Source organism: Poecilia formosa, unplaced genomic scaffold (assembly GCF_000485575.1).
Source record: "Poecilia formosa unplaced genomic scaffold, Poecilia_formosa-5.1.2 Scaffold280, whole genome shotgun sequence".
Taxonomy (NCBI): Eukaryota; Metazoa; Chordata; class Actinopteri; order Cyprinodontiformes; family Poeciliidae; genus Poecilia; species Poecilia formosa.
Window position 1 is genome coordinate 281,248 of NW_006800219.1, and position 24,592 is coordinate 305,839.

The 24,592-nt window shown below is 40.6% G+C and overlaps 1 protein-coding gene across 4 annotated transcripts in view; it reads right to left on the reverse strand.

Annotated features, from left to right (window-relative positions):
* The window catches only part of kdm6a (lysine (K)-specific demethylase 6A), a 41,000-nt gene that overhangs the window by 12,703 nt on the left and 3,705 nt on the right, over nt 1-24,592 (reverse strand). Inside the window, exons 3-15 of one of the 4 annotated variants that reach the window (XM_007571400.2) lie at nt 23,562-23,670; nt 23,390-23,439; nt 20,667-20,725; nt 16,367-16,397; nt 15,220-15,309; nt 9,305-9,359; nt 8,933-8,967; nt 7,303-7,396; nt 5,437-5,563; nt 4,034-4,132; nt 3,098-3,317; nt 2,555-2,695; nt 29-121 (exon numbers count right to left, since the gene is read on the reverse strand). In XM_007571400.2, the coding sequence (XP_007571462.1) occupies nt 29-121; nt 2,555-2,695; nt 3,098-3,317; nt 4,034-4,132; nt 5,437-5,563; nt 7,303-7,396; nt 8,933-8,967; nt 9,305-9,359; nt 15,220-15,309; nt 16,367-16,397; nt 20,667-20,725; nt 23,390-23,439; nt 23,562-23,670 (1,203 nt within the window). Of the gene's footprint in view, nt 1-28; nt 122-2,554; nt 2,696-3,097; nt 3,318-4,033; nt 4,133-5,436; nt 5,564-7,302; nt 7,397-8,932; nt 8,968-9,304; nt 9,360-12,619; nt 12,771-15,219; nt 15,341-16,366; nt 16,398-20,666; nt 20,726-23,389; nt 23,440-23,561; nt 23,671-24,592 lie in introns of those variants that run through there. The other 3 variants (XM_007571399.2, XM_016681402.1, XM_016681403.1) reach the window with 3 other exon arrangements.

The following is a 24,592-nucleotide window of genomic DNA, read 5'->3' on the forward strand; positions in this document are numbered from 1 at the left end:
CCCCTCCCCTCCGGGCTCTCTGCAGTACCTTGACCTGGCTGGCGGTGCGTTTCTTTTTAGCAGGACTGGCCAGCGGGTCGGTGTGGCTGCTGGTGGACGGGCCTCCCTCCCCTTTACAAGCCTGTGGATCCAGCAGAGACACTGCTTCAGAGGACGGACCGCAGTCAGAGCAGAAACAACCCACAAGCTCAAACAGGCTTTAAACTTTTCTGCAGGGACACTGAAAGACGACAGTGTTACAACATCTACATGCACATGGATTTTAAAACAATTCAATCCCACAAAACTCCCGGATCCTAATGGGTTGTGGCCAGAAAATAAAGCTGAGTTGTTCTGATTTACTGTTTGGTGTTTATAACCTCTCAGTCTCCTGGAAAGTCTTTCTGCCGTTAAGAGGTAATGTGGTTTTAATATTAATGACTTTTAATAACTTTGGCTAAAAATTGGTTGTCTCCAGGTTTCAGCAAGTCAAATTTAAGACTTTCAAGTCCGTTTTAAATGCCACCTTAGATGAAATTTCAGACAGAAACTCTAAATACAAGGGTGGTTGGGGAAACTCGCTGCATTATAACCAAGCAAAAACAGAACTTGGCTTAGTGCGCCCATGAAACTAGCAAGCTAGCTAGATTAGCAGCTACTTACCGGTAGCTTCAACTGCCTTGAGTTACACAATGCAGTAACATGTGCTAGTGCAGCTCCAACTTTTGACTGATAGAAAAGTCTCAAGAATTTTATTTATTCATTTATTTTAATTTACAAAATTTAAGATCTGTGACTAACATATTCAAGGGTGAATGAATTTAATATACATATTTTAAGGCCTTGATTTTAGCCGCACAAATTTAAGACTTTTAAGGACTTTTTAAGGATGTGTGAACGCCCTGTTGAATTTCGACACAGAATGACAAGAAGAATACCAGTAATGGTTTTAAATCTAGTTTTCTTACATTTTTTGTTGCATAATTTTCTATTCTATAGTGGAAAAAAAATCTCTTCGCTAAATTTTGTTTAATTCATCAAAATGTAAATAAAATAGTAGTTCTTGAAACATACATTTCTGAGAGTAGATATTTGTATATCATAAGGGATAGTGTATATTCATCAACGTAAGTGCATTAAAATCATGGACGTATACCAGCTTCAGCCACTAGGACTAATTTTCATCTGTAGCCCCCTGGCAGGTCGATGGTAAAAATAGTAAACAACTGGCATAAAATTTACAATAAAGTTGTAAGTTATATCTAAAATTGTAAATTGTCTTTTTTTCTAAGCATCTTGTGACATTTGCGGCTGGAAACGAGTTTCATTTGGCTGGCCTAAGAGAAGAAATCCTCTTTAGGTTGTAGAGGAACAGAATTATAGAACCTTTTACATCCGTCACAAAAACAGACAAGCTGGGATGAATGATTGTCACTTTGCTGAAATAAATTCATGCATCCAAACCTTTACATGCAATGTCTTGCAAAAATAGTTTTATTACTCGCATTTTGTCGCAGAACATTAAAACTTTGATTTGGATTTTATGAGATAGACCAACACAAAGTAGCATAAATCTGAAATGGAAGGAGAATAATTATGGAAGAAGATGTTTTGGTCAGACAGACACCGCACCTTCTGACCCACATGAAAAAAAATGATAAAAACTGAGCAGGCATCACCCTGAACACGGCGTCTCAATGTAGGTTTTCCACAGTTCTTAAGGTTTATTTCTGCAATAGTTATATTGAATTTCCTCAAACTAGTAAAACATTTTTAGATCTTTTTTTTTTTATTAGGTGGAAACATACGTGTATGCTTTTTGCTCTGTGTGGGGTCCCAGACAGATCGCACTGACTCTGCGTGTGCTTTTATGAGAGCGTTTTTTTTGCGTCGTTTCAGGAACTGACGATCTGGCAGGACACTCCCATTGTTTCCCCGTTGTCTGACCATGACAACGGTCCCACAGTCTTAGGAATCACCTTAAGACTGGGTTGCAATGCTTGCAGACCCCTGTTTTAGATTAAGGTGGGCAGATGCGACAGCATGGCCTAGCTAAAGTACAGATAACTAGGTCACTTCACACGTATGGCTCTAAATGAGTTATCTGGCTAGATCGAGAGTAAAAATGTCTCTTTAGGTTGGAATGCTTGCAGACTGATGGTTTAGATTAGGGTGGGTTAATATGTTAGAATGGCCTAATTAAAGAACAGATCTACGCCCCCATATTGAGATCCTTTCCAACAAACCTGACACAGTTTGAGATATTTTCCCAAGAACAACGATTGGCGATCTGAGCTTCTGTAAATCATGGACTCAGTGGGTCAATCCCATAAAATCCCAATAAAACAAATGGACATTTTAATGAGACAAAATGCTTTTTGCAAGGCACGCATGTCCAAGCATCTGAGTTTGCTGAATGAGTTGCAATGAGTGGACAAAAATTACAAGAAACGTGGGACAGGAATTGCTCTGCATGGAGAGTTAGCGACAATTCTAACAATCTGACATCTACTGAAAAAACAAAACAAAAAAAAAAAAAAAACGGGGCCTCGCTCCGTCTCTTTCTGAATCTCACCTGCTGCGCCTGTGCTGTGTTCAAGGCCCCCTGCCTGGACGTGAGCTCGGCAGGAATGGGAAGGCTCCACGCCTCCTCAATACAAGGAAGCATTTTACTCTTATTCTGTAGACTACTTGGGTGAAGGTTACACAACTGAGCCTGGGAGGAGAAATTGTGTGAAAACAACAAACTTTAGAGCCTGAATTGGAAGTCGAAATACTCTAAAGAGGAGGGGAAAAAAAATAAAAAATAGTCTTGCTCGCTAAAATAGCGTCTCTACCTAGACATAAAAATAGGAGAAATGATTAATGTTGTGAATGTATGCTTTAAAAGTGAGAGAAAGACACATTAATATGAATCATTATTCATATCTATGTGTTCAAAGGCAAAAAAAAAAAAAAAAAAAAAAGCACAATATGCATTTTAAAAGCTGATTGCTTTGGCAATGCTGGGCAGTTATCACAGCACCTGAATGCACAGACACCAAAAAGTACTGTACGACATTAAACACAGCAGGCTGGAGGGGGCGGGGCATGGGGGAAATGAGGGCGGGGCTTCCACCTGCAGCAGTTTGATGCGTTGCGCGAGGGCGGCGGTGTTGAGGCACGCTTTGCTGCGCGTGGCGTTGATGTAGCACTTCATGGCGTCTTGCAGCTGGCCACAGGACTCGTACAGCGTGCCCAGGTCCATCCAGGCGGCGGCGTGGCTGTGGTCCAGCTGGACGGCGCAGATGTAGGCCTGCAGGGCGTCCATGGGCTGGTTCTGCTGCTGGTACAGTACACTGCAAGCAGAGGGGACGGGGAGGGGACACGGTCCAGAACTTACTTTTTCTAACTATATCTCTTAATCGTCACATGCCGTTACACTGTGCACTGGAGTTTGACTAGGCCGTTCAGGGTTCTGACCAGACCACCTGCATTCACATGCTTGCTGTGTTTTCTGTACATCTTGTGGAAAGCTGGAGTTTGCTTAGGGAGCTAAACACAAAGACAAGTTTGGTCCTCCCCATCTTCATTTCTCCATTGCTTTCCATTTCCACACATTCTGGTTCAAATTTAAAGGGTTTAATATTGTCACACAAAAGTTACTGTTCTGACTGGACGGAGCTAGCACTGTTGGACCTAGCATACGTCGTGCACTGCAGGGTAAACAACACGGCGATGTCCGTGTGACAATATTTTAGTTGCATTTATAAAAATTGAACACCTTGCAGTATTTTTACTGTATAGTTCCAACATCTGAAATATCTCAAGCAAATAATATTATTACAACTAATCATGGATCCCTTTAAAACATTTAATATTGTCCTTCCTCTTCATAATTCTGTGTATAAAACACAAAAGCTTTTGCAGGGGATTTTGTTTTTCACACAGCCAACTATAAAACCTTTATTATTCTTTCTGCTCTTTGTGGTTCCTGCTGCACCTGATTCCTCTCTCTAATGTGAGTCTTGCATCTTGTTCTACAGCCAGACTTGCTGACATGCTCTGTTCTTACCCTATGGAGCACCAGGTGTCAGCGCTGGCCTCAGACTTATCAATGGACTGGCGGTAGGAGATGAAGGCGTCCTGCACCTTCCCGATACTGGAGTAGCACCTGCCCGACAGAAAGCAAAGCCAACTCTAAATCATTGCATTTTAGGAAAACGACACACTTCATGACTCATGTCAGTCGGACAGAGATTCCCACAGCAAAAGACCATCAATCAATACCAGAGTAGTAAAGTGTTGTAATCTCCGAGGTTTAACGTTGAGCTGCATCTTAAGAACAGATTTGTTCCAAGACACAGGAATGACTGATGTTTCTGAGACACAATCGGTGCGTTCACACTGCAGCCTGAAGTGACTCAATTCCGATTTTTTTGATGTAATGCGACCTGTATCTGATCTTTTCATGGCAGTATGAACAGCACAGGTCGGATTCTTTTTCGAATGTGACCCATATCCGATACGTATCCGATTCAAATGCGACCTCACGTCCAAGTCGCATTCATGCGAACTGAACGTCACTGATTCTCAACAAATCTCATTATTCTGCGTCCTGATAAGCGCAAGCGGGAAGAAAAACAACAACCATGACGGATTATATGAGGATTAAGTTGTTAATATGCTGCTCCAGCCGGACAACAACTTCAAATGTGTAAGCTAAGCTTCACCGTTAGCCTCCATGTTTACTTCCGCAAACACTGAGCACTTCTTCTTTTTATGGCAGTTGGCAGAACACTGAGAATGCTGACGCTATTGCGCCCTCTACTGCGCATGCGGGACACTTTCAGGTCGTTTGCCCGTTCAGACTGCAGAGCGCATACAGGTCGCATTTACTGGCAGTGTGAACGGTCCCGGCAAAAAAATCGGAATTGAATCACTTCAGCCTGCAGTGTGAACGCACCCAATGTGTCCTGCCACCCAGGGACAAAAAGCTACTCGGCGACGATGACCTTCACTGGTTTCATCTGTCAAGTTGTCAAAGTAGCAATCACAAAATAAACATCAAGCCTGAAAACATAAAACTGTAACAGACTGGATGTTTGTGTTGGAAATCTATGAATATTTTTTGGTGTTAAATCCTGATACACCCATGGAAGCTGTTGTCAGTTGGTTGCTATGGTGATGGAGCTGTGCGTAGGAGAATACGAATAGTTTAGAGTTGCTCTTCAATGGTTTTTCTGCATCGTTTTCCCTTTGCTGTGGCACACTGCACAACATCAATAACACTCCATCTCTAGGTTTCATTTGTGAACTGTTCTACCGCGGCAGCCCGGCTTTGGATGGCATGTAAAAGAATTGTGTTTATGCCCTCCAACATTGTCCGTATGTGTGAAATTTTCCGGATGTAAACAACCCGACTGTCGTGTGTATTCCCAACAGAAGCAGCCAACGTCAAAAAGCTTTAAGGCGTACCTGCCGAGAAGGTACCAGGACTGGCCGGAGTTGGGGTCTGCTTCTAAAGACTTCTGCAGACACTGGATGGCGTAGCAGCCCTTGGAGTCCTTCTCCCTCAGCTGCTCCACGGTGTGATGCATCCAGCCTAACGAGCAGCAGAGCAGATCAGCTGTTAGTCTTCAACAGCTCCTCTGAGCTGCAGTGGAACCTGGTACGGGCCGGAACAATGAGCCTCCATCCAGACAAAACGTGCACCGCTGTGGAGACGGCCGACTCCGCCCGGGCCCCCGTCCCCTTAAGGAGCTTAAGGACGGACAAAGCGAGGAAGGTGGCATTCTTCAAAAGGCTTCATTTGAAGCAGCCACAACACACACACACACACACACACACACACACACACACACACACACACACACACACAAAGCTGTAACAAGCCATTTACAACAAACAAGGTCGCTCTGGGAGACAGACCAAAGCAATCACAGCCCAACTCTTCTCCCCTCCACGTCCTCCTATACACCTGAAGCATGCTCCAATCGTCACCATGGAAACCCCCAGCAGGCAATGATTAGCAGTACTTAGTGAGTGTGGCTGTCGAAGCCTTGTTTTGATGCAGTAGCAGAGCAGGAGAAGCAGATTGGTTTGATTTGATGTGGTTTTATTGAGGAGCAGGAGATTTACTGGGGTAGCTGCAGATTTCAGCAAGTCAAATTTAAGACTTAAGACCTTTTTGATGCCACCTTTAATAATATTTAATAATGAAAAAAAAACTATAAATATAAGGGATGGTTGAGGGATCTGCTGTATTACAATAAAGCATAAATTGTGATATTTCTGGGCTCTGTTTGTGACTCTTGGCAGTAGCTATGTGCTCTCTACACCCTCAACTCCCACAATGCCTAGCTTTTCTTTTTTTGGCAACAGAAGTGAGCCAGTGGCAAAAACAAACCTTATCTAGCCAACTGATGCTAAATTTGCTCTTAAATGTGGCAGTATTATGTATTTTCCAGCCACATAGTCCCATTTCATAGCACAATCAAGTAGCTGTGCTGCCTTCAGTTGTCATAAAAATGCTGGCTACATCAAACATGAGGAAGTCACCACATCATCAGTACTCTATTAAGTCTTTAACAACGTTTTTATAAACATTTCATTGAGAAGTAGCTCACAAAAATGATGGCGCTAGAGCTGTAGAGCCTAGCATACATCATCTACCCAGAATGCATTGCAGTGTAAAACAATATGGCAACAAAGCTGCAGTATGCAACCACAAAAACATTGACTTGTTAAAATTGTTACAATGTCATGACAGGATGAGACAGATAAACCATTCATCTCCTTCACTTCCTCCCTGAGCCAAGAGGAAGTGTCACAACCAATCAGAGCCAAGGGGAGGGTCTTGGTGCCTTCAATCACTCTGGTGTACTAATGGCAGTAACAACTTTCTGTTTATTCTTTACACTATTTATCTACCGTTATCGGTGGCCATGCTAACTAGCCTAGCACTGACAACAGGATATGTTGTGGGGATCCAGTTGCAGCATAGCATAGAGCAGGAAGATTTCTACAACTATTAAAAAAAATAAATATTTGTTATAATACACAAAAATCTTTCCTACAGTCTCAGTAACTTCTGTCCTCTAACACAACTGGACCAGTTTTACTAATAAATTTGTCCTCTAAAAAACACCATCTTCTCAAAGACCAAAACTTTATGCCTGAAGTACGCATGCACACACACACGCGTGCGCGCACACATACACACACACGTTTTATCGTCAAGGCAGGGGGATGGGAAACCAAAACAAACCAGGATAAGTTGCAGCACTTTTGCTACAACTTTGACCCATAGGAGGAAATAACAGACCAGGAGGAGCCACTTACCCAGCTGCTGCAGCGTGGTGGCCTTCACCTGAGCAGGAAGGTTTTCCATCTGCAGCAGACTCTCATACGCGTCTTTCGCCGCTCTGTGTTTCTTCTGTGGGACAGGCAGATTGAGACGCAGAGGCAGTTAGAGGCAGACAGGAGACACGGCGTTTTATGGCCCTATCTGGACACAAAGACAGCAGTCGTCCTCACACTGCTAATGACCAGACAGAGCCACTAATTTAGAGGAAGGGGAGGAATAGTACAGGCCAGACGCCACAAGTCTGCCAGAGACAGACAGGACAAAAAAATGCATTAAAAAATGGTAATGGTTTTTCTAAAAAAAAAAATTATAATTTAGATTTAGAAAATATTTTTCAAACTGCCTTTTATTTCAGTCATCCTTCTGTGATTGATATGGATTTGGATTTTTAGGATCAGGCTACCAATTTTTTTTAATTGTTTAATTTCAAGAATATAGTACGGTGGCGTATTGGGGGCATTGAAAACAGGGGGGGAAGCAGCTCATTTCTGCCAAATATAAATTAAATTTTGATATTGATCTGAAATATTCCAGAAAATTTTTTAGTCTTAAAAGTAAAAAGTTTTCAACTTTTTAAATTCAGTTAAAATTCTTGAAATTTTGATTAAAAAAAAACAGACTTGAAAATTTCAAGAATTGAACGTTTTATCCCAGCAAATTTACAAAACTGCCATCTGTCAGAGTGCAGATGAACCGATCTGAACCAAATAAACTTCAACAACTCCCACCAGCCTGTCTCTAATTCAAGTAAAGGTTTGAATTTACTGGACAAATATCTACAATATAGCTAAAGGAAAGGAAGCAGAATATACATGCAAGCAGTGAAGCCTGGAAAACAATTTATTATTATTAAGACCTTCAGAAATGTGTAGGTCAATTTGTAAGTGGGAGATATGATGGCTTATTGGGGCCACTGTAGGTAGAAAAAGAGTCCAAGAAACTCAAATTTTGAGGTTAAACTCAGACATTTTGCATAAGAAACGAGTAAATTCTCTAAGCTCAAAAAAATGTGATTTGCGAGGGGAGAAAAAATGGAAATTGTGAGGTTAATCCTGGACTTTTTCTTGAAACAGACATGGGAGTCTTCTGGGATCAAAAAGTCAAAAATATTCGACTTTACAAGCTGAGAAAACTTGCATGTTTTCTCTAGAGAATATGTGAAACTAATTTCAACGTTTTGGAGTATTTTTCTCGCAATTATTCAATCAGTGACACAAACAATTTCAGCAATTTTTTTAGTGGAAAATATATGAAACTAATTTAGAAATTTCTGAGTTTGTTTCTCACGGATATTTGACTGTCAGCGGCCAGGAAATTTCCACTTTTTTTTTTTTTTTTTCAAAAAACTTTCTGAGCTGAACGTTTTTTTCTCATTAATTTACAACTTGACTCAGACAGTTTTCTTATTTTCTCTAGAAAATATTTTAAATCCATCTTAAAATTTCTCATACTTTTAGTCTCACAAATTTGTGACTTTTGGAGCTCAGAAAAAGGAACAAAGAAAATTTGAGGTAAATCTCAGAAGTCAGAAATTTTCTATCTACAGTGGCTCTAATATGCCGTCACTAACACAGCAGGGAATCATTTCAAATGCGATCTGCTTACCTGGATTTCATACAAATGGGCGATGTGAAACTGAACTGGAAGAGAGAAAAAGAAGAAGAAATTAACCATGACGACAATCTGAGAGATTTCCCATCCACCCTGAGGACGTGCATTAAAACAGACTGCCAGCAGTATGGAGCGCAGATGGGCGGGGGGAGTTTAACACTCTCCAGTGTAATCATGTAATCTGAAATCACAGTCTGCATGTGTGATGTGTCAGGAAGTCTTTTCAGCTCCTTCTTCGTGCTGTCTCCTAGGCAACCTGCGTCTTAGTGCTAGTGCGGTCGGCAGGGAAATGGCGAGGTTGGAGTATAACTAGTTAAAGCTCCATCTTGCAGCGCCGCACTGCTTCGGCTTCTAGCTACGACTTACTTTCAGCTTTGGACAAGGTGCAGAGATTAGAGTCGATCAATGCCAGCTGGAAATGCTGCAGAGACAAAAGAAGAAAAAGGTTTTTGGTTGTTTTTATGGAAACAGGATCTCATGTCTGTGTGATTTGTGTCATTAAAAAAAAAAAAAAAAAAAGTGGCGAACCCATTGGTTCAGCCGAATGACCTCTTCCTTCTCACTATCCATACATCTGTGAGCCAATATCTGATGGAAATACGAGCGCTGCTCCAGTCTGATCCCCAACAAACCGTGAACAAACCCGGGTGACTGGAACATGAGAGGACGGCGGACGCTGCAGGGCTGAACCAGACAGGTTTTATCTGATGGAGCCCGAACTCTGAACCCCGCCACCACAGGAAACACAGAGATCGTTTCTTACACCGCCTTTGAACGCATCACCAGAACTGCCATTTCTGCAGGAAAACACCACCCTAAAATTTACTTTATTTGAGCTTTATGGTGTTATTCCCTCAACAAAAACGTACCCCTGGAGTCTTGATTCCTCAAACTTTCATGCATGTCTGAGAAATCCTTGAATTGCCTGCGTCAACCGTTCAGGGCTGCCTAAACGTTTGCTCTCAACGCTCCACCTTGGAGTTGAAGTCTCCTCACAAAGCCTTCCCCCTCCATTCAGTTCCTTCAAACTAGTCAACAACAATTAGCAAACACCTGGTGAAACTGAGCATCAGCTAAGTTCTTCAACATCTGAAATACTTCTCAGTGCAACACTCCTAAGAATGTTGTTGTGATGACTTCCTGAAGGCGTAGTGTCAGAAAAAGCAGACGCTTCTTAAAGAGACTGGGGCCCAATTTTAAAGTGTTAAACTGCAAAGTCAACATTTTGTTTTTAGTCATGTTTGACATACAGTACGTTTTTATAACAGTTCAAGATAACGGACTGTTTCGTAAACAGAGCGCTGCTGTGTGACCTCAACACACTTCTGCACATGTGGGTCAGTTTGGGGTCAGAAATCATTCACACAGAAGTTTCTGCAGTCGGGTTTAATTTGTAGCATGAAGGACCACGCAAACAAAATTGAATTTTATCAACAAAAAAAATCAGAATTTGGCATCAAGACCTGCTGAGTGAACATAGCCATAGCTACCAGATGGTGCCATAAAATGGCACTATGTGCCTGCAAAATACCCCTTCAATGTGCCCTCCATGTCTGAGGCAGTCAGCTTGGCTGCCACATCACAGAAAGACACATACTGGTTGTCATCCATTTAATCTCCAGTGGCAACACTCAACAGCATGACCTGAACAGGCAACATGAAAAGACCTTCAAGTCATCCAAACATTGATGTGCAGCTGCACTAACAGAGGGCCAGTTCCATCATCAGACAAAGAACAGATGTTTCTACGTTATTTTAGGAGTGAAAGAAGCAAACCTCAAGAAAATTGTTCGACCTGACCAAATCCAGCAGGCTGAACTGTCTCATACGTAAACAGATTATAACTGGTACCAGATCGGGTCAGCAGCAACTCCAGTGTGGAAATTGTAGGACTAAAAATGAAGGAAAGGTAGCCATCGTTATTATCTACCAAAGAGGAGGACATGCAGTCAGAGGGACCACAAAACCTTCTGCAGACACCAGCTATGAAGAGCCAAGTTCAGGAAAAGCCACACATCTATCCATACTTTAGGATGTTTGACCCGAAGTGAGTCCAACAGATAACAGGAAGGCTAAAGGTCATCTCGCAGAGTTGATCTGATTGAATCCTTTCAGTTTTCAACCTGACTATCCTGGAAGATTTAGGGTTCATTCACACCAGATCTGTCTACTCCGCTTTCATCAAACTCTGGTTTGTTTGGCTAGAAAGTCCAGTTTGTTTTGGGAGATGTAAATGTGCAAACAAACTGATGCGGAACAAAAAAAAAACTCTGGTCTACCTAAAAAATCTAGGTTTGGTTGAAGTGAACTCTGGCAGCATATGTCAACGCCAACACCAGAAGCAATAAGCGGACTATAGCGCAGGATGTTCTGGGTAAGTACAACCAAAACAAACACAAGAAACTTGTGCTAGTGGGGGGAAACAAAAGAGAAATCCTGTATCCACTAAAATCGGACTACTCCATTTTTGTTTACATCTTGTGAAGGAGGACGTTGTACTCAGTGTCTCCTTCGGTTATCGTGTCATTTCCTTCAGTGGTTCTTGGTGCAGCACCAACACAGGCCAGGAGGATCTCGTACAGCTCCACTCTGTTAATTTGTGGATGTACGCAATGAAGAAACACGTCGAGGAGGCGCTACTAGACGCGACCTGGGAGAACAAGCCAGTGGTCTGATAACTTTGTAAACAATGTAGTCGATGATGAGGAAAAACTTTCGCTTGTCCAAGCCTAGCACCAACTATTGGCATGGCAGGGGCATTACACCTTTTCGATTTATGCCATTTCTGTGTAAACAAAGATTGTAATTAGAAAGTCTTTATGTAAACGTGTTAATAGAAACGAAACAAAAATTCCATTTTCGTTGGATCATTGTCGTGTAAACGGGGCCGAAACTGATGGAAGTTGGTGTATACCGTCTTTTCCTCTTGTCACTCACAATTTAAACAATCTCCAGACTGAAAGGGAAATTTGGTTTCTGAATCGAAAACCCTTTGAATCGAATCACTAGACTGAAAGATTTGTGTCTACTGCATATATAAGACGCATATAACAGTTTAAAATATCCACTGCATGTTCATTTAATCCGTCTTCAATAGATTGCTAAAAGCCTGTTTTACATCAACTGCTCTCTCACACATTGTGACATCGCCTCTGTTGCTAAGGGCAGGTTACCTAGAAATAAAAAAAAATCCTTTTAAAAGCTGGTCTTATGTCTTCTTCTGTCAGGGAGACATTAGACTGGGTTCAACTCAACCAAAAATTGGAATTCCGTCTCTACATCTGTAGGTGGCTTCAAGGTGACAGGCGGCAGCGTGACCCTGTGCGGGTTCACGCATTCGGAAAGGAGCCGACAGTATCTGGGTCACGTTCTGAGGACTAGAACCCGCTGCAACCACAAACAGCCAGAAGGTACTCCTCTGGCAAATCCGTGAGGATTTCTGACGAGGCGCGCGCTGTTATCCGTCATCCAGGCCGAGGCTAAACATAGCTCCTACCCCAGGCTCTGCTACACTCACAGTAAACGTCAGGCAGATAAAACCTATCCAAATTACTGCATGAACAAATGAAAGGAACCAGCTCACAATGAAGTGGCGTTTTAAAAGTCAAGCATTAGCAGTTAAAAAAAAAAAAACATCACCAAATCCCACATGCCTTGATTTCAGAGACTAAAAGGCGTTACCTAGACGGCGGGTCTTCCTCAGACTTCTCTATCCTTCACACTCGCTCTACAGCCGGCCAGATAATGCCGCAGGATTGTCAGCTTGGCATTCCACCTCCCTCCTCACATCTTGCTTTCCTCATTCTCTCCCCCGTCTCTCTGCTGTCTTTCTTTTTATCTATCTCCCCTCCCTCCCTCCCTCCTTCCCTCCCTTTCTCCTCCTCCTCTCTCCTGGTGTCACTGATTACCATTCAGCAGACGGCTGCAGAGGAGAGAGCACGGAGATGACACACAATACCTCAAAGCACGCACACACACGCACCAGCTTCCCCTCCTTCCTCATATCTGTTCTCTGCAGCTGCGGGAGGCAACAGCACACAAACACGTTTTCCCTGAGCTGACGTAACAAGCGCAGGTGGGATCGATGAGGACAGGTGCGACGTATGTAACGTTTGGTTCCTAATGGGAATGCAACAGGTTCAGCATCTGATCAGGATCGTTCACGTCTTCCCTTCTTTCTCTACCTTTATTGTGTCCCCGTTCCTCTGAATAGGCGCCTACTCCTCCCTGTAGGTAACTGGGGCAGGCATGTGTGAGATTCTGTTGGTGGGAGTGTGTGGCTGTGATAGTCTGTGAGCGGCTAGCAGTGACTCAGGACCGAGGGGGAGGGCAGCATCCAAAATTAAGGACAAACAGCATGAGCAGCCTGCTCAATGCAACACTAGCTGCAGCCAGAGAGGGCCTGATCTGGTCTCAATGTCGCTCACAGGGATTTCTCATCAGAGTAGGCAGAAATCACATGAGGTGTACCCCAAGGTTCAATCCTCGGACTCCTCTTATTTAATGACTACATGCTGCCACTAAGATGAATTAGAAGAGAGGAACGGATCCGATATCAACATCTGTATTGGTGCGTACAGATAATAAGCCCGAGCTGTAAGGGCAGATCTATTCTGTCAAATTCTATCCTTTTTACTCCGAGCGACGTAATGCATTTTTTATTTTACATTTTATTTAGAATTCCTAATTACACTCTCAGACATTTGAAAGAAGGCTTGTTACAGTTTAGTTTTTACATGTTTGACCAAGGTAGTCAAACTACTGCTTTTGTCAGTTTCACTTTCTTCATTATTTTAAATCGGCCGTTATACTCCTATTTGTGCAGACTAAACAAACTGACATTGTGTTGTTTTTACATGTTTGACCAAGACTGTGAAGCTACTGGTGCATTTCAGTGTGCTGTACTGGTGCAGAGTTATCAAATATATTCGCAATTCAGTACATTTATGTCTATGTTTGAGTCAATTCGGCACTTTTTCTGTATCGGCTCGGTATTAACCGATACTAGACCTCAGATATCGGTATCTGTATGTTTATCATTAGTGAAAAAGTGTACTGCTGCGTCCCCATTAGTAAATCAAGCAGATGATACACAGCTCTACATTACAAGTGACTCCAATTAATGGGTAATTGTGTTCACTGGCTGCTCATCAAGAAGGCACATTTTTAGGGTAACGTACCTCTAGTCCGATCTCGTGGGAACAATTTATTCATTAGGGACCACAGTTGCTCGCTAATAGCTGAAATCTTAGATCAAATAAACCAAGTATACCATAACATGTATTAATACGCATTAACAGGTATACTGCAGAAACTAATATTTACAGTTTTCCTTATTTCTTCTCCTGTGGCTACAGCCAATCATTGGCAGGGAAAATCAACAGCCCTCCTGTATTGGCTGCTTTGTAAACTCCAGTCAGTAGCGTGTCTAGTTTTGCGCTGAAGCATTGGCGTTTCCCAATCTTTAGAATATTTTAGATATGGTCTGAGAAATAATATGCATGCAGCAAATTTTTCCGTGAATAATGCGAGTTGCGTCCCACAGAAGAATCAGAGAATAGAGAATAAATCTGTCAATACTGAACTGGGAATAGACGAGGGTCAACTGTGTAAGAAATTAAAAACTACTCTGGTTATTCTCTTAAAAAACAAAATAAAAATAAACTGCTTTGGACACACCAAGCAATGAAGAGTTTTAGGGGTTCTCCAACAGTTAAATCTGAGAACAGACAAGATTATAAGTCATTTTTCCACATGCAAGACAAGTCTTAAGGGTTTCTGTAACCTTGTTGATGTAAAAGGTCAGATTATATTCAGGAATATTGTTTTTGCACAATATTGTGTGATTTGGAGTTGGTTGTCCAGGAACAAACAATCTATGACAGAACGTCTGGACCATAACAAGGCCAGGGATCAGATCACAATCTGAAAGTTTCAGGCTACAGCAGGGCCAGAACCATCTGGACAGATTTGGTTCACATGTGTAAATTTTATTCTTCCTAATAACAGCTTTTGTCAGAAGAACTGGAGACATGGAGTCTATTTCAGGCTTCCAGCACAGACCAATGAAAAGTGACTCAACACCAACTGTACTGGCCTTTCATATCCAACACAGACGTCTTGTTGATGTAATCCATCAGCAGTCAGCCATACTGGACTAGATTTAAGAGACTGCTTGAATTAAATTGTAAAAGACAAAACATTTTAACCAGTAAATGTTTTTTCCTGTATATCACCTGAACATCCCAGAACTCATCACTCAGCCTGTTGTTCTGATTTACCTTTAAGCTGGACTCGTAGTCTGTGTTGACTTTGAACATGAGCCCCAGTCTCAGATGAATTTCTTTTGCTCGGGAAAACGTTGGGTCGATGTAAAGCACCTCTTGGAACGCCTTAATTGCCCTGGAGAGAAAAAAGTAAATAAAAAAAATCACAAGCTGAAAACAAAAGTCTGACTCGGATAACTGCCCTGCCAGAGTATTTAATATGTCAATGTCAAATGTATTTATATAGCACTTTACAACAGGTATAAAACTGCACCAAAGTGCTGTACAAAAACAACACCAAAAATGACAAAACAGAACACACGTCAATTAAATGCCAAAGAGTAAAAATGAGTTTTAAGAAGCGATTTAAAATGATCCAGGCTGTGGGCAGATCTAATCTGGAAAGGTAAGTTATTCTATAAAACAGGAGCAGCAACAGAAAAAGCTCGATCTGCTTTCCTCTTAAGTCGAGTTCGAGGAACTGTAAGTAATAACTGATTATTTGATCGTAGCGTTCTGGACACAGACTGGAAATTTAAAAGGTCCCGAAGATAAGGGGGGGTTAACCCATTTAAAACTTTAAAAGTTAACAAAAGAATCTTAAAATCTAAAATAGGGGCATATAACTGAGGAATCCATTTAGTGATTTCAAATAACCAAAAGGCTCCTGGATGTCCATGAAGGCTGAGAAACTCAAAATTAGAAGCTTAGGATGCATTTCAATGATTAGAGCCAAATGGTTTCTAAATCAAATCTTTAGGAATAGTTGGTATTTGCTATAGGATTTCATTTTTAAACAAAAGCACTGATCAAACAAGCTGTTTCAGGTTAATATGTTAATTCACAGCACAGAGAAGTGTCTACATGGGGATTATGGTAACAGTTCCCCCTACATCAGTCCAGCTGTCATGACTCCGCCTCCCTCAAAATAAGAGTTTCATACGTCGAAACAACTGTGGTTCTCAAAATAAAAACCACTCTCCTTCATATCCATGTCTAAGTATATTTATTTGTCTTTATTTTGTTTTTGTAGTGCTTTTAGTATTATTTTTTTAATTATGCAAAAACTTGAACTGCCTTGTTGCTGAAATGTGCTAAACAAAAAAGATTGACTTCATTCAGTTCCATGAATTTTTTTCGCTCGGGAAAACGTTGGGTGGATGTAAAGCACCTCTTGGAACGCCTTAATTGCCCTGCAGACTGTGCTACACCAATCTGCTGTAAATAGAAAATATCATCACCAGGAGCAGAACATGAGGTTTAACCGCCTCGAGTCACAGAATTGCCTATAGCTAGTTTTTATAACTACATATATCTTGTAATATGCAAGTTAGCTTACATATAGCTAACTTTACATAAAACGCTATAGAAAGCCATTTTACGTATAACCAGCTGTACTTAACTCTGTGACTTAAGGCAGTTGTGACCAACGGTAACTAGTTGCTAATATTCTTAAAGAAAATTTAGCTCTTTTTTTTTTTTTTTACATAAAAAAAGCAAGCTAGCTTTACGTAAAAAACTAGCTATTTTTTACGTAAAGCTAGCTTGCTATATGTAAAAAAGCTAGCTAACTTTTTTTACAGCTAGTAACCAGTAATCACCATCACCTTGAGTCACAGAATTCAGTGAAGACGTCTGTGCAACTCAAAGTTTTTCATTATAGTAAGATTTAAGACCTGTGATTAACATTTAATGCCAACATATTGTTTCTCAATGAATTTAAGATAATTTAAGGCTTCAATTTTAAACAGATGTACAATTTTATAAGGATGCACAGACACCATGTACAGACAACCATCAATCTTGTCTTCCAACATACAGTTAGGACATGTTTATTTAGGAGTCAATGAGCTTAGTGTTTTATACACAAGGTAGTTGAATTTCTGACACCAAGAACCTTTTTTGGGAGACAAATTGCTCTAATGTCTTAGAGATGTGTAAAGAACTAAAGATAGTATTTTTTTGGGTCATCTTAATACCAATATTGGAAACGGTCAGTTTGCTATCTCGCTTGAATGCTTTACACGAATGGCTCAGTTCAGAGAGAAGATGAAATATAATGCAGAGTAGCACTGAGCTCAGTAATGCATCCTCCCTGAATGGACAATATGTTCCAGCATGAACCTCAGAGATGTGGATTCTCAGTTTAAGAGCATTCGCTTACTGGAAGATTCAGGAGGGGGCTCTCTGAATATCAGCAGAGTGCTTTACAGCAAACAGCAACAGCTAACTGTTTTGGCTCATAGCATCAATATGATGCAGAATACCCTTGGTATTTTCAAAAGCAGCATTGAGTTTTGGTACCAAAAAAAGGATCATTTAACAGAGAAACCCTCAAGATTTTCCTTGGGCACAATCTAGTGAAATGAAATAATGTGATCATGTTCGCCAACATGAATCCAGCCCTTTTGATAAAACAGAAGCAATCCTACCTGCAGCAACGAGCCGTTTACAACTGAACCCACTTGCTGTGTAACTATAGCAACAATAGCAAAAGCATGTCAGCGTGCAGCCCTTTTTCCTGTATGAAAAAGCACTGTGGTCTCTACTGAACATGCCACACACACACACACTGAACTCAGTGCCCCCAGCACCTCCCCCTCTCAGTTTATGTACTCCCTCCCTCCCTCCACTCACTGTTTGCCCTCTCCCTCTTTCCCTCCCAGGCTGCATCCAGTGAAGCTCCTCAGCAGGATAGACTGTACCACACAGCAACATGACAGCTCCAGTAAAACAATGAACACACTCCATTTTTTACTGTAAAGCCTAATCAGCAGCTAAAAGCTACTTTTTAACTAAACATAAAGGTAACTCCCCCATTTGAGTCACAGATGCTAGCTGGTTAAAATTAAACCTCCACTTAAGCTTTTTAAAACATTCAAGCCACCCAACACACTAACACCCCAATGAAGCAATACTCCCCACCTGACAGCTCAGCATTCCTTCAGCCTTGGTCTCCATGACGTAGTCTGTCCCCTGGACCCAACCTAATGATAGCCCTCCCCTCCCCCAGCCCTGGCAGAGTGATGCTTCTGTTCAGTCTCCAGTTCACAGTGGGCATGTTAGATTGGAGTCAATCGGGGCTTCTTTTTATTCACAGATGTTTTATAAAGTCAAAAATACTAAAAAAAAAAAAAGCTATTGCTACTTCTGTGGCCAAGGATACAGGTGACTACCTGCAGTCACTTGGGTGTCATCAGGGATGTGTACCAGGAGTGCTGCATTTTTCTTCAGAATTGCCGTCGGAGGCTACGTTCACGCAGCAGGTCTTGACGGCCAATTCCAATATTTTTTGCTGGAACCTTTTTTGTGTGTAGTTGTTCATACCGCGAATTAAACCCGACTGGAGTGAGATGTCTGTGTCGATGGCTTACTACCCCAAAAGCGAAACAAAGAACTTGGACGTCACACAGCAGCGCATCATCTGGAGCTGCGAATGGATGGATTTTAAAGTTTTTCAGCAATGGGAGCTGACAGGATCATAAGACGACGGAAGCCAAGAAAAAGAGAGCACAACTAAAACAGTCAACGCTGTTTTGTGGAGCACTGACTGTAAATTGTGCAGAGAAGTCTGTTTGGATGTGTAGTCAGACTGGTGGGATTGCAATGTCACTGAGACTTTGTTCTTAAGTTCCTAATCATAATTTTCAGCCATTTTTTACGTCTAGATTTACCACTTCCTGGTTTTTCTAGTGCAAAATTATGACGCATGTGTCGCATCAATGGCATAAAAGTTGCTTTCCAACCTTTTTCAAACTTCAGTGGAGATACAGAAGCATTTCCCAATCTGTGAATAAGTTACCACAAACAACTCTAGCCCATTACCTCTAGTTTCTTTCAAGATAAAGCCCATAGTATCCCACACGGTCTCTGTTTAGCATGCTAGCGAAACACCAACATCGACTCTCTCACTCACACTCCAGGATGTCACCTCTATGGCTAATATAAATAATAACCACTGAGTCCAGGGAAACGGACTATTAGCTGCTCTTAAGATAACAGTCAGAAAACTAAAGAGTGAAAAACTACGAAATGTATTTGGTTATTACAGAACGCCTCCCTTTTCCAGTTATGGATTAATTGCAGGTTACGAACAGAAACCTAGGAGTGTTACTGGCTCAGGGACCAGATGTTCATAAACATGCTACTTCCTCATTTCCTCTCCTGGGGGTTCAGTCAATCAGTGGCAAGAAAAGTAAATGGAGATTCTGGATTGGCTGGTTTGCAAATGCCAGCCGATAGCATGTCCGGTTGCATTACACCTTGATATTTCAGCTTCTTAAGACGGATTTTCCTTCAAATATTTTAGGTATGCTCTACAAAAGAAAAAACTGCAAATAATTTAGGGTTAATAGTAGAGAAATATCCCAGCAGATAGCTGGGTTAGCGGTGCTAACTAAAAAGTTAGCGGGTCTAACCCTAAAGCACGAGTCAGACATTTGTTCATCTACTGCCAAGGCACTACACCAACATGGTATTCAGAGGAAGCTAATGCTAAAAGGCTAAATTTAACCATCTTGATTATCCACCATGTGTTGATGACATGCGTTATAAATAATACCCAAGTACATTAACACTTCAGAATTTATCTGGAACAAACTATCAAGAGGAAGCCAAGTCAACTAAATGTTTTCAAAGTTAGCAAAACACAAAATTAGCTTGATTTTCTTCGCCACCAGTGTTTTTTTCATTGCTGTGAACCTTATTGGTTTGGTTTGATGAACCTTTAGTTAAACTACCGATATTTTACATTTTATATTTTAGTCTATAATTTGTGCTTTAGGGTTAGCACCGCTAACCCAGCTCGTTCACAGTTTAACTACCACAATTTAACAAATGAACACATGATGAAATAATTCAATCATGACTCAGCTACCACAGTTATGCTATGAAATGTAACATTTGCTGTCAACTAGAACGTAATGTCGTTTTTCTAAATAATAAATATCTTCCACAGTAACTAAATGACCTTCTGACTGAATGCAGGGACAGAAACAAGTCAATAAGCGCACATTTATTCTAACAACTAAATCGTGTTGAAAGCCTATGGGACCACCAACAAACACTTTTATACCATTTCACCTCTAGTAAATATCCTACTCTCCAGAGAACTTCTGGGATCATCAAAATATCATCAGCATATAGCGTGATGTCTTTGTCAGAATTAAACGTCGTCCCTGAGGCCAAGAATGTTTCTGTTTTCCCCCCATTTTTATGAAACAGAAGTCTGATTTTCCAGTTTGAAGATGGGAAAAGAAAACAACTAAAAAGCCCTGAAGTAGCAGGAAAATGGTTGTATCCACTGTCTGGATAGCCTGCTAGCTGTGGCTCCAAGCATCAGAAGTACATCCAGCATCCAGGACTCGTGCCCTTAAAAATGCTTTTGCGCTGACATCAATCCATGAATTAACTAATCCATCTTAGACTAAGGAAATTATTTAGGAGAAAAACAAAACACTTACCACTGAAATGCGTTGTAATGGAAGTAAACCATTCCAAGGCCATATAAAAAGGCAGCATTCTAGGGAAACAAAAAAAGGAAAAGAAAGTACATCAGACTTGATTTAGATCAACACATTACAATGATTACAGCACAGATCCTGGCCAGAACCTAAAGCTAGAATTTAATGACGTCCCAAGCATTTTAAATGCCATCTCTCCAAGCTGTAAACCCAAATCTGAAAAACAAGCAGCATATCCACATGCGCATTAAATCAGCCCCATTTCTGCACCAGTGAATGAAACCTCAGCTTTGTAGCTCTGGAAAGGGGTCTTGTGGGCTTCATATTTGATTCTTGATAGTTTTTTTCCTGAGCCAACATGTTTTGTTTTTTTTCCTTGGGACCTCGTTGACTTTTTTGTCAAGTTTATAGTGTGCTTCATCCCTCTGGAAGACTTTTTCTCCACTTTTGAGAGTCTGCTAAAGATTCTTTTCAGTCCGTTTTTCCCAAGAAATAAAGGCTGCCACACCATCTTTGGCTACATCAATACACAAACACCAGCTCTGACATAACACTGGCAGAAAATTTCAATTTTAGGTTTTCTAAATTTAAGCAGAGTTTGCTTGGCTTTAAAGAGGAAAACAAATATATGAGGACTGAAACGGTTAATCAGATTAATTGAGTGAAATACCGTCAACTAATTTAAGAATCGAATAGTCCTCAATTGACTCAAAAAAGGCTATTTTCTAAAAGAGCACAGAGCAGTAAATAAACTAAACCATACAAAAGAACCCAATTTGATTAGACAGATACATAGCTAGATTGCTACGTATGTAACAAGATAGACAGAGATGGGGGGTAAAGAGTTGGACAGATAGATGGAGGTAGATAAATAGCTAGGTAGATAAAGAGGTAGATAACAAGATGGATGGATGGCTAGCTAAAAAATAAAAATTAGTAAATATCTTTTAGCCAGAACTCAAGTTTCAGGTTTTAACTTCACCTCATTTGAATTCTGTGAAAAAGTTGTTGTTTAAGCTGCAGATGGAGCCTTTGCTACAAGGAATGCTGTTATTCCATTTTAGGCAACAGAATGTTTTCTTACTTAAATTAATAGAATTTTTTTTTTTTTTGCTGTATTAGCATTTTATATACATTTTAATGTATGAAATATGCTTAAAAATCTGGAGAATGTGCCCATTTTTTAAACCCGATTTTTTCACTAAGTCAGAACAATCAATTAGACTGCAAACAATGGCAAGTGTAGTAATGAAGGTTTTCAAACCTTTGAAGGAAGCTGAATATTATCTTTGTGTTCAACTTCTAACATTAGTCTACTTACTATAGAGACGCAGAACTATATAGAACTATGAAGGTGCCAAGACAGGAGGCTCGACACCCGTTTAAAGGTCTTTGAGAGTCAGTAAACTAAAACGAGTTTAAGACTAGATTTGAGTCGTGAATGGGTCCAGAATGGAAAAACACACAGAAATGGTTCACCCGGTGCAAAACCTAACCTTCTTCCCTCTCAGATGTAAATGCTAAAGAGACATTATACTAATGTCCAAAAAAAGATCCCACCATTTTGCAAGGTTTCCATTAAATAAGAAACATAATTAAAGTCATATGTGAATAAGTTTGTTCACGGAATAAGTGTTTAAAAAAAAAAAAAAACATACGGCACCCTCATCATATAACTACTTCCTGTTGTCTTCTTTATTTGTGCCAGTGGCAACGTCTGGTTGCTGAAATAAACCAATTTATAACCAAAAAAAATAAACAAAATAAAAAATAAAATAAAGAAATCTCTTCCAAGCAGCTAAAATGTATCGAAAAACAAGAGTTTTTTTTTAAAATTTAAGTTTCCTTTAAGCAACTTTATTTTCAAAATGTCAAATTACGCAGTTATAAGGTGAATGGAAACGCAGCTTGCATTAGTTAACCCTCAATAGACGTTGAGGGTTAACTAAATTAGGGTAGTTAACCCTAATTGGAGGGTTGAGGGTAACATAAATTACCCCAGAAATTATTGCGATGAATGATAATGTTGTTTTGAGACCATTTTCAAGTAACATAATGGTAATGCAAGACGGCATTCTAAAAGATCAATAAACTTTAAATTATATTGAACTTTTTAAAATAAATCTTTTGATTTTTTTAAAGACATTTTAAGTATCCAAAATAAACAAACAACAGAAACAACAAACAAAATGAATTATGAGGTCTATTTAAACAAACTGTCCTTCAAAACAAGTTCTAGTTGAGGCAAAAACACTACACTGAAAATTTTTGTCATTCAGTTTTTTGTAGAAAAAGAGAAAAAATAGAAAATATAAATCATGCAAATGGAAATTATTGAGCTCCTTTTAACTGATCTTGTGATTAGCTGATTCATTGCTTATTAAGGCAGACCTAGACAAAATGGGGCTGAACATCTGGATGTCATGCTAGCAGGGAGTCAGAGTATCATTACAAAATCCTGGCTGTGACAGAACGGCCCAAAAAACTGGGTTCTTTTAGAGGTTTAAACATCTTCACCTGCAACAGCTAATTATTTATTTACAGTTGAAACCAGAAACTTACAGAATAAAAGAGATTAAACTTTTATTCCACTGTCTGAAGTTAAATCAAAACCAAACTTCTCTTTTCTTTCCCTCTCTTGGATTAATTACGCAAAAGAGTTTGTGTCACAGTTTGTTCTCCATTTGATAAGCTGCGATCTGGAAAACGTGCATCAGACTCACCTTCCAGTAGTCCGACTGTAAACTGAAGTACCTCTGGTATGCAGATAATGCTGAGTGAAGGATGAGACAACGGAAAACAACATGAGGGAGTCATTTTGGAACAATATGAAAAGCTCAAGATTCAATTCAGTTCATCAAGTTATATAGATACAGTATAATAAACGATTGTTACCTTTTGAATATTCCTCCAGCAGGAGGTTGAAGTGGCCGAGCTGGCAGAAGACGTCAGGGTCCACCTTGCCCTCTGCTTTCAGGATGAGGCCATCGTAGCAGCTCACAGCCTAAAGCAACAACATCAAGGCGAGAGCTCAGTGGCCACACCGAGCCAACGTTACAGTTTAAACGGCAGCCAACGTCTCAGTGAGGCCTTTTTAATGTTCCTAGAAGGTCATAATCTGACATGTTTATGCGCCGTTTTGCATACTACGAGCCAAACGCCCAAATAAGGACTCGGAGTTGGTATCTAAACAACGGCTAAACAAATGAGGCTCGATGTGCCGTCGTGCGGCCGCGGCAGAGAGCCAGCTGACACGAGAAAGCCAGGAAAACAGTGGAGAGAAGCAACACGCAGCGTTTAGAGGGAAAACAGAGTTTAACCACGGCGTCGAACGACATTTTACAACCACAGCTTTGTAGAATGAAAGCTCACATGTAAACCTTGGACATTTACCCCGAGACGCAAAGCAAACTGGAGCTGGACTCTAGCTGGACACAGGGCTCTCTGTAACGATTAATCGATTACTCTGATAAAAATAAATAAGATAAATAAACTGGTAATTTTTTTATTTATTTAACCACTTAAGCTTTTTATGCAATAAATGGAAATGCATTAAAAGACACAAGTAACCAATTTAATTCCTTTTTTAGACATTTAACGATTGTTTATAGCAATGGGCTCTTTGCACCTAAGGCGTTGACGTCACATCTCCAGGAGCTAATGCGGCTCACTTGTTTCCGCTTTGAGTTACCATGACTGGTAGAAAAGACCAAGTCGTATTTCAGATGCAAAAAAGCAATACTATGAACATTGTTGTCTTCCTAATATAATGGGCTTTTAAGTTTTCTTTAATTTCCAAGCGATCCTGAATTAAGAAGATGGTGGCTTGTAAATATTTGCCACTACCAGTTGAAGCTAACGCTGCACAACACAAAGTTTGCAGCCTTCCCTTCCCTCTGGATCAGCCTAAAATACCGGGGATACGG